General features: G+C 29.0%; 2 protein-coding genes across 5 annotated transcripts in view; both read right to left on the reverse strand.

The window, feature by feature from the left end:
- The window catches only part of LOC122271291 (uncharacterized), a 3449-nt gene extending 1834 nt beyond the window's left edge, over positions 1–1615 (reverse strand). Inside the window, exons 1-4 of the mRNA XM_071186515.1 lie at positions 1441–1615; positions 543–605; positions 282–416; positions 104–175 (exon numbers count right to left, since the gene is read on the reverse strand). Of these exons, the coding sequence (XP_071042616.1) occupies positions 104–175; positions 282–416; positions 543–605; positions 1441–1479 (309 nt within the window). The 5' untranslated portion in view covers positions 1480–1615. The remainder of the gene's footprint in view (positions 1–103; positions 176–281; positions 417–542; positions 606–1440) is intronic.
- A 5795-nt stretch (positions 1616–7410) lies between these two features.
- LOC107443707 (uncharacterized) overlaps positions 7411–16986 on the reverse strand; it is a 17046-nt gene continuing 7470 nt past the window's right edge. For all 4 annotated transcript variants that reach the window (XM_016057660.3, XM_016057657.3, XM_043052098.2 and 1 more), the window contains 3 exons: positions 10880–11346; positions 9343–9464; positions 7411–7786 (listed from right to left, as the gene is read on the reverse strand). In XM_016057660.3, coding sequence (XP_015913146.2) covers positions 7621–7786; positions 9343–9464; positions 10880–11346 — 755 coding nt within the window. In that variant the 3' untranslated portion in view covers positions 7411–7620. The remainder of the gene's footprint in view (positions 7787–9342; positions 9465–10879; positions 11347–16986) is intronic.

The following is a 16986-nucleotide window of genomic DNA, read 5'->3' on the forward strand; positions in this document are numbered from 1 at the left end:
TCCAATATAATAGCAGAATTTAACTATAAGATAAAACATTAATTAAGTATGAATTAAATACATAATAAACAAATATAAATTAAATAAATTAAATACATATTACATAATTATAAATTAAATAATCCGGTACACCTTCCACAAACACTGATCCTCCACTAAAAGGTCCTGGCTGATTCTGATATAGAAATAAAAAATACATAAAAATAAAATAAATACATGAATAAAAACAAATTTTCCACCGAAATTTTTTTTATTTAAATAGCTGAATAAAATGTTATTACCTCAAATCCCGAACCCACTTGATAATAAAGGGGAAGATTTTTAAACACCTGTGTTGCTTCTGCAAAACCTTGCGAGAGATCCCCAATTAGTAGCTCCTCGTCTTCCAGAAATTCTTGCGTAAATTCTCCCAAAAGCTAAAATTAGAGTTAGTGATTGAAAAAAATATATTTATGTCAAACAACAATTAATATTCTTTAACAAACAAAAATTATCCAGTAACAAATATAAATTATGAATAACAAAAATTATACAACTATTACCTCATCATCTGATTCATTAAATTCAAAACCTGGTTCACTAAAATCCGTTCCATCATCATCATGCTATAAAAAAACAAATTTCACTATCTTTATAAATAACAAAAAAAAAGTTTGGTAAATTAATTCAAATATACAAGTATAAAAAAATAACTTGCGAATTTTATAAATAAAAGCAGCTTATTAACTCAAAAAAAAAACAAATGGACATTAAGAATGAAGTAAATATAAATAAAATCAAAACTCAAAAGTAAATAAATACATTTAAAAAGCGCTAATGTAGCTCAATACTCACTAACTTTTGAATATACAGAAAAATTACAACTAATAGCAGGTAAAATAAAAAAACAGCTTAAAGGTAGAACACAAATAAAACTTAAGATACTCCATATACTTTAAGAATATAAGAAAATATAATTAAAAATGTAAAATAAAAAAAAGAATTAATAGTAAAATAAAAGAAAAGAATTAATTAAATAGAAATTGTTCAATAAAATAATGACAGGAATATTACTTTTTTTTTCAGAATCAGACTATCTTCCTCGCTTAGACATCGCTGGTCAGGTAATTCACTCAACGCAAATCAATAATAACAACAGAATATAGCTACACAAAAAATTACAACCACAACATGGGGAATAATATTTCCAACATAATTATCATCCGTGAAGCAGCTCTATATATACTGATTGTTATCAACACTATTGCTCATAGATAAGCTCTAACTATGTTCTTCCCATATCCTCATGTATATAGATAAACTATATCCTTACAGTTGTGATTAACTAATAAAATGTAGATAAAACTTAAAGAATACGGAGATCTATCTTGTTAAATTTTGTGAGAAATAGTAATAATCCCACGATCAATAATCAGTGATATACTTTAAATTCTCACTTACTGATAAAATGTTCCATACCGGATAAAACTCAGATGTCATATAGTAAGATTTATCTTCTTAAATTTCATGAGAAATCCTCTCTCTGTAAACAGTATGAAGCACTATGTTATACTTTATATTGTGAGTAATTAATAAGACTAATTCATAATATTCAATATCTCCCCCAAATAGTGACGTAGATTTTCGCCTAAGATTAGAAGGAAGTGAAGGTCCTATCTTCCCGGTGGCAACAAAATTCCAAGAACTTACACTCTTTCAGGTTTACCTTAGTCGAGTGGTTTATCTCATTATTGGCGAATCTTTAGTGAGCGCAAAAATATGAAATTTCATGCCCTGTCTATGATTGGACAGATTTATTACTGTCTCTAGGCTTTAGAACATCTTACGTCGAAGTATCTTGCACACGTGACTGTCATTAAAGATGTACTATTTCTTAACTTGGAAATAGATTCGCAGTTGCACAAAGATATTATTTAGTCTTACTCAATTAAGTCATTTTATTATGATATTGAACACAATAAGATTATATTACTTCACCATTTATGTCTTTTAAAATCACATTAAAAGGTGAATTTTATTATACATGATTTTAACATTCATATCGCTTGATTGTTATCGTTAAAAAAATTTAAAAATGATGTTAAAATAAATTTAGACTATCNTTGTTAAATTTTGTGAGAAATAGTAATAATCCCACGATCAATAATCAGTGATATACTTTAAATTCTCACTTACTGATAAAATGTTCCATACCGGATAAAACTCAGATGTCATATAGTAAGATTTATCTTCTTAAATTTCATGAGAAATCCTCTCTCTGTAAACAGTATGAAGCACTATGTTATACTTTATATTGCGAGTAATTAATAAGTCTAATTCATAATATTCAATATCTCCCCCAAATAACAAAGTTTACAAGTGTTGCCATCCTTAAAAACTAATATTAAAAATAATAAGTGTTGCCACCCTCAAAAAGTAATAAATTAAAATAGTATTTAAAAAATGAAACTAAATTAAAAACAGAAACCGAAACTAAAAATATATTAGGCTTAAGAAAAAGAGAAATAAGCTCCCCAACGTTGCAGGCGAAGCTTCGATTTCAGAAGGGCAGAAATAAGCCACTTTCGGTTTATATGTGAGCAGAAATAAGCACTGGTTGACTTTGGGTGATGATGTCACTTCCGTCTCCGATAGTGGGTGGCCTACTACTCTTCTTTCTCAACTTTAAAAGCATCGTGTACTTCTTCGCCGAGTTCCATTGCAATAACCTGTAACTCTGACTTACGTACTTTAGATAAATAAGACATCGTAAATTAAGAAAGAAAAGAAACATAAACAACAAAAAAAAAATTTTTTTTATCCCACTTCTGAATTGTAAGAGATATTTAACGTATATTTTAAATATATCTTTATTTAATCGTATTCAAATCCAAACTAGACATAGAAAAACATAATAATTCCAAAACAACATTTACGCACGTTGCAACAAGTCATACTTATGCTCGCCCTTGAAACATTTAGCTGCTTACATTTTGCTTAAGTATAATTAAAAAAAATGTGGATAATTTTTACAGCAGAAAATTTTGTTCCCCCTCCCCCCAAAATAATCACTAAATTTTCATTGTAATGTATTTTTATTACTTTTAATAATTTGATTGTTAACGTCATGCTGTAGCCACAATGGGCTGTTGACAACGGTCAGGTTATCATACTTAGTAATGATCTGAAGATAATCCGTACCTATCCTGCTCTATTACAATTAGGATATAGAAATGTAGATTTTAATACATCAACTGTTCGCAGTTACACGCTTCTCAACTACTTATCAATTTATTTGAAAAACAAAAAAATTTAATAATTTTGTTATAAATTAAGTTGAATAATTATAATTGATATAATATAAAATAAGATATTATATAATAATATAAAATCAATATTTTGCTCATTTCGTTAATTTATTTTGTTTTCTTGTTCTTTTCTCCCTTCATTCACTCGCTATATCAAGAATAATTTTTAATAGTTATAGCAATCGCTTAGCATTGCTAATCCATAATAATGCACACACTTTAAAAATCTTCTTAAACAATTTTAAAATTATCTGAGGAATAAATAGTTCTACTTGAAAAATACAACTGGAACACACCAAAGTTTTGTTTTTTTAGTTGCATGTACAGCTAAAGGAGTGGGCAATATCAATTTAAGAGAAAAAAATGCTTCTTTTATGGCAATTGTTGCAAAGCAATAAAATTTAGCTTTTGTATAAAAACTATGTAATAGTATTTTTCTAGTTAATAATAAATATATTTAGCTTAAAAATGTACTTAATTATGACAAAAAGCAACCTATCCCTAAAAATAGTTTCAAAATTATGCACCACTCTGTCAAAGAAATGATTATTTCAACGAAAAGACTATGTTTATGGAATGCCTTTATCAATTAAATAACCCTGACAATGAAAATGATCCTGGCAACAAAACCTCCTAGTAGACATAATGTAGTTTTTGAAGCAGTGTGGTGAAATGACCTGACATTGAAGTGAGTGCCAAGGAAGTAAACCAGACCCAAGAAATGTTTTTTTAAGAAGTTTGCAAAACTGGCTGAAACAATTTAAAAAAATTCTGAAGATGGTAAAAGTCATAGGAAAACATTTGTTTTTTTTACTAAGCATTAAAAACTGGGAAAAAATAAATTTTTGCAAAGGTAGTAAAAACGTTATGGTAAATACTATACCTTACCAATCCTAACTAAAGTGGAAATTGTTTCCATTTTTAAGTGTATTAATACCTATTGATTACAGGCATTGCTGGTTGATGTTGATTTTTCATTCCTTACAACACAATGATGAACTATAATTAATTGCTATGCAACAAAAAATACTTTTGAATATGATAATGAAGTATTTTAAAATTTCTAGATCAGTGAATCTTGCTGCACATTTTAGTCTTTTTTTTTTAAAATAAAAATTAAATGATTATTTTATATGTCTTCTTAATCATTAAGAATTACTTAAAAGAGTTAATTTAGAATTATTATCTCCCATTTTTTTTCTAATTCTGTGTCATTTTTTCTCATCTATTCAATTCACACTTTTTTTTATTTTAACATCTTTATGTTCCATGAACAGTGAATAAAAAAAAGACTACCTTGAATAACTTAATTATCAGGTTGTAGGATTCAATCTTAATGGTGCTAGGGGATAATTTCAAATATGCTCATTAATTAGTAGAGATCCTGTTTTAGGTTACAAAATCAGATAAAAATGTACTTTCTCTGGAAAAAAACTACCCTTCCTTCACCTTCTGATCTCCAAATATAGAAATTAGCCACTAACTGGGTTCTGTAGTTTGGTCAGTTCCTGAGAAATCGAATTTTAAAAAAATACAATTTTATACTTGCTCTTGTCTATGCATCTCGTGTAACTATATACAGACAAGCGAGATATTGTTTCCTACGTATTTTTTCTCGATTAAGCAAATGAAAACTAACACAAATCAAAAGATCTAATATTTCAAAAGTTGCAATATTTTATATATCTATTCATATATATTAGTACCATTTTTTAAAATAGTACTTATGAAGTTATTAATTATTTCAAAACAATTTATATTATCTACTTGAAATTTATCCTCATTCACTTCAGCATGAAAAACTACATCAAAAAATGTATCTGACAGGTTCGGGTAGACTCTAAATAGTCTCATTCGATTCATTGCTATCAAATATTAGATGCATAAATAGGAGCAAATATACAAATTTGTACTTTTTGTACATAAAACCCGTATAACTTCTAAACTATTAGTCTGATTACTTTGAAATTGATTTAATTCAATTGAGCTTGGAAAAATTCTTCCGAAACAATGACTCGTGCCTGTATGAAAGAAATTCGATTCTATCTCTCGAAGCACACCAATAAGGCGAGGAGGGGAGTTTTCAGGTAATATTTAGAATGGCATAACAAAGCTATGTGCCAAAAAATACTTACGGTGTTAATTTTTTGTGAAGGAACACCCTTTTTATTGATATAATTACTGTACTTAGATGTACTTCTTTGAAATTGCAAGAGAAATTGTGTTGACAACCAATTTTCGGTACTTGCTTATTTACTTTTTACAAGATGTTTTCTAGAGGGAACTCTGTGCTTCCTCACACAGCATAGCATTTTTCTCCTTCTCAGTCATTTGTAAATAGTAATTTTCATATTTAGCTCTTAAAAAATTCTTGTTAAAACTTCAAGTACGCATTTATTGTTTCTTCATCACTATGCTCAGGGATGAGATTAGCCAAAACGCAAAAAAGCTGAATTTCCACGATAGTAAATTTTACGCAAGCGCAACCCTTTAACAATAAATCCCAGACAGTTTAAGGTAATAAATAATGTGTTGACATACAATTGTGTACTAATCTATTATTAAGAGTTTAAGAGAGAGTGAAATAGATTTAAAAAAAACNATTTGAATTTTCTGTTTCTCTTTGAAAATCGGTGAATTTTCTGAAAAAGCGGAATACTTATAAAAAAAAAATGAAATTTTTAGAAAATCTGAATTTTTGATAAAAAAAGCTGAAATTTAAGAGATAAAAGTGAAAAAGCGGAAATCCGCTAAAAAGCGGAAAAATCTCATGCCTGTATGCTTAAATAACTCTACATCCAGCCCAAAACTTATTAGCTGTGTCACAAAAAAAAAATATAACCTTTACCTTATCCAAAGAATTGAAAACGTGAAATATTTTTGGCTTGAAACAATTTTGCAGATTTAATAATTTTTAATTTTAAAAATTTTCATAATTGGTTTGTTCAAGAATCTATATAGTTCTATAATCACAGATAGGGAGTTAGTTTTATGCACTAGGATATACAGTTTAAACTACTGTTGCGAAAATGTAAAATTTTGTTTTCACATGAAAAGCATTGTATAAAATAAAATGGTAGAACATTTATGCGTAAACTAATCTCATATTTTATACTGTACGAGCGTACGCTTTAATTTTAAAAGCATCACAATGGCCTGATTACAGATAAAAATATAAATATTTATACATTTAATAAAATATGGTGATTAAATAATGCCCCTTTTTATCCATAATTTAATAAGTTTTGAAAATTAAAAACAAAAATGTGTTATCAGTTTTTCTTTTTGCAAAGAGTTCATGGCATGGAAACATTGGTCCTTAATGGATTAATAAACATTATAAAGAAATATAAGTAAAAAAAGATAGGAATAAAAAAATTTTCAGAATGGCTAATTATTTAACAATTATTGAAGCTTAGAAAATTATAACTATTTGAAGAAGGACTACTGGTTCTTAAAATGGAATATTTAAAAATGTATTTAAAAAAAATATGTAATCCTGTTAGATGAAGTCTGATATTATTTAAATCCTAAATGAATAAATATTTTTTATATTTTAACATTAACTGACATTTTTCGCTAAAACATTGACATTTTTTCAAGGGTGTTTTAAATGTTTGAAACATTAGAACAATAGTATCAAAATTAATATTCAGTTGGGAAAAAATAACAAATTTTCTAAAAAGGTAATTCTAGTCAGTAGCTATTAATGTTTACCTTGGAGTTAAAAATTACATGCCAAAATAATACCAAGTAGAAGATGTTTTGAAGCAATCAGACAATTTTAATAATCATAACCAGATGTATAGTGCAGCTTTCAGGAGAACTCCAGACACCGGTCTCGTCTCGTGGCAGGTACCATGGTTATGAGGAAAAATCATTTCAAATAGGGATGTGGGGTGAATAGTTTTGTCTTGATCTTTTCATAGGTCAGCATGAGTAAACCAATCAACACTTTCATTTCTCCATTTCACCCCAATTCGAAATGCACTCTCCGTTGTTACCACAGAAACAGACAATCCCAGACTTTCAGTCTGGATGAGTTCACCTCAAAGCCACACAGTAGATTAGTCTTTCAAAATATTACTTAACTTCAATAGAGTAAAAAAAATATTAAAAAAACTTTCGTTAAAAATAATAATTTAATTAAATATATTTTTTATCTTTGTACATAAATTTCAAGTTCCAAATAATATCAACAATTACAATTTTTTTTAATGGAACAATTTCCAGAGTAAAATTTTCTAGAATAACTAAACAATGCCAGTCAACAATAAAATATGAAGAACAATGCATACTAATTTAATTCTTAAAAATAATGTTTTTATGAGAACTATTCATTCATGTTAAATCTTATAAGCTCTACAAGATTACTGGGGAGTTTTACAGGTTTCATTAGAAGTTTTTTTTGTTCCCTCTCCCACTTTATACAGCCAAGGCACAAATTATGTTTTTTACACTGAGAGACACCTTGCAAAAAACCATCACAATTTCTCTCCCTGCAAAAGAAATAAATTTGCATTATTACAAAGATATCAAACAATTTTGAATGTTAAACACAGAGGTCAGAAAAACATTATTTTTTTTTAGTTTACTACAACTACTTTGTAATAAATATAGTTACTTACAACTACTTTTTTTTTTTAAAATGCAGTGACTACAAACTACTTTGAAATTGTAGTAACTACTTGACTACTTTACGGAGACAGACTTTGCTGGAGAACTTAATTTACACCTATGTTCAAAACAGTCTTGAATAAGAATTTGGATTACATTAAATAGAAGGGAATAATTAAGAAATATTTATTCATATTTACTGTTTTTCAAAGATATTTTTTTCTGAATTTGTTCATTTAACCTTCGAATTTTTATATGTTTCCCCACATTTTAAATGCATTGCCTTAGTTTAATGAGAAAAAAAATCTAATTAAATTTTAAAATATTTAGCAAGCAAAGATTGGAAACAGTAGTAGTGAAATTTTTTAAAAAAATGAAAAATTGGTAATTTTTTTTCACTTTTTTTTCTGCACTTGGATACACATCATGAATCAAAAAATATTTTTAAGCACTTTAAAAAAAATATCATATTAGGCAGGGTTGGAAAGTTTTTGACAATTGACGGTTTTATCTTGTTTTAACAGTCATGTAAAAAAAAAACTTTTGGCATTGTTTTTGACAATTGTCAAAAGTCATGAAATTTTGAAATGTGTAAACTGAATGACGTTTTCATACGCTACAAACTGACAATACGCCAAAATAGATTGGTGTTGAATTAATTATGAAAACGGTGAATAGAACAAGGTAACCTGTGACTTTTTGCATTATTCCTAGCGAAAATCAACATGGTAAAGGAAAACTCTCATTTTGAAAATGGGAAAATTAAGCTCTTCTTAAAAACACGCAATAACAAAAGCAACTTTAAAGGCTTTTAAAAATCGAAAATAAGCACTTTTTGAAAACGCTACGCTGTGAATACAAAGCTGCCAACTACTACACATTTTTTTAAATATTTTATAGAGTGGTAGATAATTAAAAACTAAATCTTTCAGAAGTTTTGATAATTTTGTCAACATTTTAAAAGCTGCACCGCGAAAGAGCAGTAACAAAGAACTGTGACATATGAACTTTCAAATTGTTTACATGGAGTGGTGTAAAAAATAACATAAAATCAAATTTAAAATTATACATTATTAAAATTAGACATGAAAACATAAATACCACTAGAAGACATTCTCCCTAAAAGCAAAGAAAGTAGACAGTCTCGCGAAAGGGGTCATATAAACAAATTATTTATTTGCCAGTTGGGCCAAAATAACTTCAAGTCAAATATATTAAAAAAAGAATCAAATATTCAAGTATAACTTTTGCCACAACAAGAAAAATCTTTTAACACATTAAAGCTAGTAATAGCCTGGTAATGTCAATTATAATACATAATAACTATTAATTTGCCAATATAAATTAAATACAGCAAGTTCAATCAAAAATTGAATTTAATCAGTAAGAAGAAATCTATAAACTAGGTACAAAGCTGTTTAAATTTTGAAAGCCTTACTTTTTGTGAATACATCTGCAGATTTGTGTTCTTTCTACTCTGAAAATGAGCTTTGAAATGACGCATACAGAAAGTATTTTTAAATTACGTCCAATAGCAGTTTCTCTATCTTTCAAAAAGACCTAAACACAATATTAGATTTTATAATAACTACATAAACAGAATAAATTAACTGTATACAATGATGGATATGATATATAAGCACAAAATATTGCTAGTTTTATGGTTAAAGTGTAATTTGGCCAAAGAATATAGGGGAAGAAGGCTAGCTTCCGTGGGCATAATGTAAACCAGTCAACCAAGGTTTGGTGTAGTTTATAAAGAAAAAACATAATTCAGGGTGCGTAGCCAAATCTTTCAACAAAAAATAAGCACTCAAAAAGTATTTTTCAAAGACTTAACGTGATCATTATAAAATAACTAGTTCTTGACAAATAATTCTTTTCTTGATTATAGAAGCCATTAAGCCGACCTGTGAAGCCATTGGCTGCGGGTTCGAATCCTGCTCTGGGCATGGATGTTTCTTTCTTGTGTTGTCCTCTCTATTATGTGTGAATATGGTCCACCCTATGAACGGGTTTGTGGCATGGGTAATGTTGCTCGCCTCCGTGACTTAGGTTCACAGGTGCCCACTGGGTAACGCGAAATGAGTAATACTTCCGGCATCTTCTCAGGCAAAGATTAAAATTCAAGTGCCTGCCATTCGAGGAAAAAAAAATATATTAGCCATTAAAAAAAGATCAAGAGATTTTTCGGTTCAATTTCAGAGGGTGGAAAATGAAGCTTGAAATTGAGAATATCTTGCAAAATGTAGTAGAGTTGCACGTGAGAGTGCAATAATCTCAGCTCACTTGACTCACAAGTATTTTATCAAACCTGTAAAATGATTGGCGCTTTCATAGAATATGGATCATATTTGTGTCATTAATTTCCCATGTCTTGACATACCTACTCACACAATCAATAAACTGTATGAGAAATCTAATTTGATATATTTTTCTCAGTAACTTATCAAATGTCAGGGAGTTTTTTAAAATGTAAAAAAATATGAATTGAAAAATTTATGAATATAAAAAAGATTTTTCGGAATACGCTCGAATACAGAGAGAAACTAGCAAAATCCAGATTAATTAAGCATTTTGTAAATAACTTTACAAAATCAAAATGAAGAAATCTCTTTTACAGCTAAATCATTAGTAATCACTATTTATCTTTCATGTGTACACTTAATCATCCAACGAACAAAAGAAATAATGTCATCTAGAGTATTCACTTTCCATCAGAAAGAAAATTATTCTTCTACCACAGACTTTGGAATAATTATATATCTAATATAAAATATTGTCATGTCTTGATATACCCACATTAAAAAATCAATTGATAAACTGCATTAAAAATGTAATTCGATAGATTTACAGTAATGTGTCGTCAGAAAGATTTTTAAAATGTAACAAAAAATTAGGAGAATTTTTAGAAAAGAGAAACTGGAAAAATCAAGATTTATGTACTTTGTAAATAACTTTACAAAATCACTTACTTTTACAGCTAGATCTTTAGTAATCACTATTTTCTTTTCAACCGTATAATCAGGCATCCAACGGATAAAAGAAATAAAGTCATCTAGAACATTCACTTTCCACCAAGAATTCAGTGTGTTAATCATATTCACATTTATCTTTAAAAAATTGAAAGAAAATTTTTCCTCTACCACAGACTTTGGAATAATTACATTTGATTCATTTAGAATAACTTCGCATAAACTTGGAATAGAATGTTCCTTTTCAAGGTCATCCACTGTAGAAGAAGATTCAGGCTCATTAATTGAGCAGTTTTGTAACGGTGTAAAATTCATTTCATTTTCAGCATTTTCTCTTTCTTTTAATAACATAGTAGTGTGCTGTACTGGAAGATTCTGTGCAATAGGATGAAAAACTATGCCTTCAAATAAGATGTTTTCTTTCCCTAATTGAATTGAAGATTCTTTCTTTTGTTTAGTTTCCTCTTCTGTAAAAAATAAAATACATACATTTATTAATGATTTAATTACTTAAAAAGTTTTTTTTTCCTAAAAAAACTTTTTTACTAAAAATTTTAAAAGAAACTACGTATATTCAATTTATTATCATTTGCATTGTTTATTAAAAAAGAACTAAGAATGGGTGATGTTAACTTTTGCCCAAGACAATTATAGGAAAAATTCATCTCATAATTAACTTAATGGTGATAATTTTTTATTTTGAGACCATATATTTAAACATACAAATACTTCCAAAAACGATTCAATGACATACAATTGACAAAATAGGGTATGAATTACAAAACTTTAGTAAAAAAGGATTTTAATTATTACAAGAAGAAGAAAATTTTTGGAAAGAGGGGGGCTGAGAAGGGGTAAGTGTTGACTGCCAGGGCCGGATTTAAGCTTTGTGGGGCCCTAAGCTACTGAAAATGATGGGGCCCTTATAAGTTCAATTCCATTTCTATACACCTTAAGAAAAACTGTCACTATTTTTTATTGTTGAGTATTAACATTATATTATTAAAAAATTTGATATTACTTTATTGTTAAATATATTAATTGTGATGAGACTATTATGTAGAACCTTTCTTTTATTGCACATATTTTTTGAATTAGGTGGAAAAGTTACAAAAGAAACGCATTTTAAGCACAGAGTAAAAATTTGGCGTGCTGGGCCACTATATATTTAACTGAGTTTTTTTTATTTTTAGATTCATTTTGAATATATTTTATTTGCAATTTTTAATGATTTTTTTGCGAATTTTTTTCTCAATTGTTTTTTCTTTCCGTAATAAAATCTATAAGGCTTAGAAACATGAAATTTTGAATGTGCGTTGAAAATATGTAAAGAGTTAGAAAGAAAACAACAAAATACAATTTGATTATTAGTTTCATTTTTTTTTATAACCGCCGTTGAACAACTGACTCAATTTTGGGTTTACGCTCTATCAACCATGCAATCCCGGCTAATTTATTAGTTTATTTTATAACAGTCTTTGCACAAACGACATAATTTCGAGTTTACGACTAGTAATATTCAACTCCGTAGCCTTGTAATTTTGAACCCAATCCAGAAGACTAGGGAACTGCTATATTAGAACCCAGAGGTATTTATTTGTTATGAGAACTTGGAGGACTTTGCGACCCCGACAGATTTAACATGCACCAGTCACCATTTTATATATGGGTATTCTTCTGCGGGCTGGATTCAAACTCCGATACTCACGAACCCGAGTCCAATGCCCTATCAACCAGGCTATTCTGGCCAAATTTATTAGTTTATTTTAAAACAGTCATTGCACAGCCAACCCAATTTCGAGTGTATGACTATTATTATTCAACTCTGTGGCCTTGTAATTTTGAACCCAATCCAGAAGACAAGGAAACTGCTAGATTTGTACCCAGAGGTATTTCTTTGTTATACGAACTTGGAGGACTTTGTGATCCTGACAGATTTAACATGCACCAGTAACCATTTTATACATGGGTATTCTTCTGCTGGCTGGATTTAAACTCCCATTCTCACAAACACAAATCCAACGCCCTATCAACCAGGCTATCCCGGTCAAATTTATTAGTTTATTTTATAACAGTCATTGCACAGCCGACCCAATTTCGAGTTTACGACTACTAATATTCAACTACGTAGCCTTCTCATTTTGAACCCAATCCAGCAGTCCCTGGAGCAGGTGAGGGCCATTATATTAATGCTGTTTGTAAAAATAAAAGGAACATTTCGTAAGTTGATATTATTTAATTGATGTTTATATTGGAAATATTTCTTCACTATTTTTGCTTTTTTTAAAATTATTTTAAGTACATTTGTTAAATTTTAGTGCAAGAAATTTTTTTTTCATTATTTATGTAAATTTTTGGCTTATATTTTTAAGGATTTATTAAAGAGTCTATTAAATATCAGAGAGAATAAATGTCATACGGGTTTAAAGTATCAGCTCTGCTCTTGATCGTGGCTAGGATGTGAAAGAGCAACTGTCCCGAGCATCCAGCCAAAACGAGCATTCAACGTATCAATGGAACACACTAAAACTTTATATCAATTAGCAATTAGTTTTAGATAATTACAATTGCAGAATAAGTATCTTATTATAGAATGAAATGTTTTAAAAGACAAATATCTGTTAATGTTTAACATTTAATCAACGAAAAAACAGAACCAATATTGAAATCTAACGAATTTATTATTTTTAATTACTGATAAAGTTTGTGACAGAAAAAAAAAATTAAAGCCTGATAGATTTCAGAATTTTAGAAACACCTTCTAGTTATACTATTCAATCAAATAGGTTTCGATGTCTTTCATCCCGGTCTCATTAGTGATTCAGCATATTTCGATATCATTTTTGTTTCGTTCTTACTTAATATTAATTTGTTTGCGACAGTTAATTTGTATACCTCTTTTACTACATTTTCGAGGAGTTTAAAAATATAATATTGAGGATTTTAACTGAAATGAAATTTGCTTTTTTTGTATGCCTCTTTTATTACGTCATCATCACACCCACACGCAACTGTCTACTCTAAATAATGCTATATAGAATGAGATAGCAAAACAAACGTGTGTAGTTATTTAAATTCTTATTCAAAAGTATTAGTTAATTTTTTTTTTTATTGAACTGACAATTTCTGTTCTTTTTTAGATATTTTAAATTGCTATTTAAAACTGCTGCATATCACATGAAAGCATTAAATATATTATTTGTACAATTTTAAAGTAAAATAAAAGGGAATTCTGATCCTTAGAAACAGATATTAAATAGTCTGATGATCGAATGATGGAGCAAAAAAAAACTAGTTTACCTTTTAAACTAAAAAAAAATATTTTTTTTACATTATTTATTAATACTCAAATTGCTTGAAAGATAATATGTTCCCTACTAAAGACAACAAAGTTTTTTGTTTTATTCAGCCATTTATCTATATTTATTATGTCCGACAATGTAAAAAAGAAAAAAAAGTGCATTTTGGGCTTCTGAGGGCCCCAGCTCCGATTAAAACTTTAAAAAAAAAGGGGGGAAAGTAGGATCAGGGCCCTTGTCATCTCGGGGCCCCAAGCCACAGCTTATTTAGCTTATACGTAAATCCGGCCTTGGTTGACTCGAAATCTGACGTAGGGTGGCGAAAAGAAAATATATTCATTGATTGACAAATATTTGAGCCAATTGCATCTTGAGGGAAAATTAAACCGATGACCATAACATTAAAATTATAGTTCAGCATTAACTTTCCCATAGTATTAAACGGTATTTACTCCAAACTTGAGAATTGTGATCTGAATAATTCTTTAAGTCTTTATGAATAATTCTGTATTTTTTTTATGAGGCTTATCTTTCTAGGATTCTAGCAGTTTTATTACATAAAAATATAATATATTATATATATAAAAATATAATATATTATATAAAAATAATATTACTATCATTATTACAATTATATTTTAGACAACTATAAGAAAAATGAGGCTGGAACAGCCTGACATTGGGCTCATGTTCGTGAGAATGGGAGTTCACATCCTCCCGGGCGAAGAATCTCCGTTAATTAAATAGTGACTGGTGCACTTATGTCGGTGTCATGAATTCCTCCCAGTTCACATAATAAATGCCTCTGAGGTACTGAATTGGAGATTGATTGTTTTCTGATTCAGGTCAAGATTACGATCTGCGGATGAATGAATAAAGTATGATTGGGTCCTCCCTGTCAAACGGGCCGTGTGGCTGAAATCATATTCTTAGGTATAGCTGGTACCACTGAAAAAACAAGAAACGCACCCTCTGCCAGGGTTGCAAAAAACCCACCTACCCAGCATAACAATGGGCAGGCTTTACTGGGTAAAACCCATTCTCTGAAAAACTCACCTTAAAGTGGGTTTTCTAATATTGATTTTTTTTTATCCTCTGTTATAGCAAAGAGCTATTCTATTGAAATATAAATGTAGTCTACCCTAAAGAAAATGTACCTATGGTAAAAAAACTAACAATAATCTGAAAAGAAAAATTTTTTGTGGAATTCATGAAGAAAAATGGATAGGTTTCATATAAAAAGCAAAATAATTTGACTATAAATCATACTACAATAAAAGTTATTTCATAAGGACTTTAATTCAAAATAAACACAGACAGAGGAAATACATTACAAATCAATCAGTGTTATAATTCTTAAATGTCTATATTTTAACACCTTTTGTACACGCAGTCTATTTCTCAATTTTGACCAAACCAGTCCATAAGTATAAAACACTCATTCCAGTTATGCAGAACTAGCTGGACATTTGCTTAGGGCAATCTGTCATATCTCTATCATTAACACGCATTTCAACCAATTTCCACCACTGTGGTGCACTGAATTTTTTGATTACATTAGCATGAAACATGCTTGAAAATATTTCTGGGTCTTTTAACTTGTCGCTCTTGAAGAGAATCAACCATTTTGGGTGTTCTGTTTCAAACCACTCTTCAGTTTTTTGTAACATATCAGAGGTTAATTTTTTTCCTGTATATTTAAGATCCATAATGTTTGCTAAATAATGCATTGGGAAAGCTCAACAGCAGTAAATATATGGGTTTTTTCTGCCTGCATCAGATTTAATACTTTGCTCCGTTCTGATAATTGTTTTTGCATGTGCAATGCGTTTTTATAAATTGCAACGTTGTCTAAAATCCGTATAACATTTGTAGGAATTGTTTCAGGTGGAATATGTAATCCACTTGTAGACTCAACAGCTAACAAATTATTTAGTTTTCACAAGTATATTCTTAGGATTGCTCAGAGATCTTTTTAAACACTTGTTTAGATGAGCTCTAAATCTTTCAATTTTTGCACTTATTTCTGTGTTACAGTGATTGCAAAAGCACTTCCGTTTATTCTCAAAGTTCCATTCAGTTACCTCCGACCATTCTGGAGCACTTCTTCTAACACCCCCATTAGACATTTTATCAATTTAAATTATGTATGAAAGCACAGTCACACTATACTAAATTGAACACCAGGGTTGGCAAGTTTTTGACACATAACGGTTTTTACCGGTTATTACCATGGTTTTTACCGTCATGTCAAAAACCCCTCTGTCAAAAACTGTCAAAAACCCATAGTTTTGGTAAAACTTTATTTTTATTTGAGTTTAACTGCTTATAATTTAAAATTAATAAATTTTTGGGCAATAAAATTAGAAAAAAAGTTGTTAAAAGATATTTAAGAACAGATTCTTGCATTTTCTCAACATGTTTATAGCAAAACATACTATTTGAAGTAAAATATTAGGATACTAAACAAAATTTTCAACATTTCCAAGCATCACTTTGTTTGGCATATTACATTACTGAAGAATGTAAAGATTGATTACTTTCATTCATAAAATCTTCCTTTGAGAAACACATGTACACATAAAAAGAAAGCCTCATAAAATAAACTTTTCTTATCATTTTTGTTTTCAATATTTTACACAGAAATGAGACATGAAAAAGCCTGGGAAATCCTTTTAGAGTTTCCTTGCAACATTGCAATAACCTTTTGTTATCATTATCCTCAATGACAGGCTTCCATTGACAGAATCTTCTTGAATTTTGGACTCATCCATACTAAACTCAGAAAGCGACTGAGCAATGAAAAAT

The sequence above is a fragment of the Parasteatoda tepidariorum genome, chromosome 10 (assembly GCF_043381705.1).
Source record: "Parasteatoda tepidariorum isolate YZ-2023 chromosome 10, CAS_Ptep_4.0, whole genome shotgun sequence".
In the NCBI taxonomy this organism is placed as follows: domain Eukaryota; kingdom Metazoa; phylum Arthropoda; class Arachnida; order Araneae; family Theridiidae; genus Parasteatoda; species Parasteatoda tepidariorum.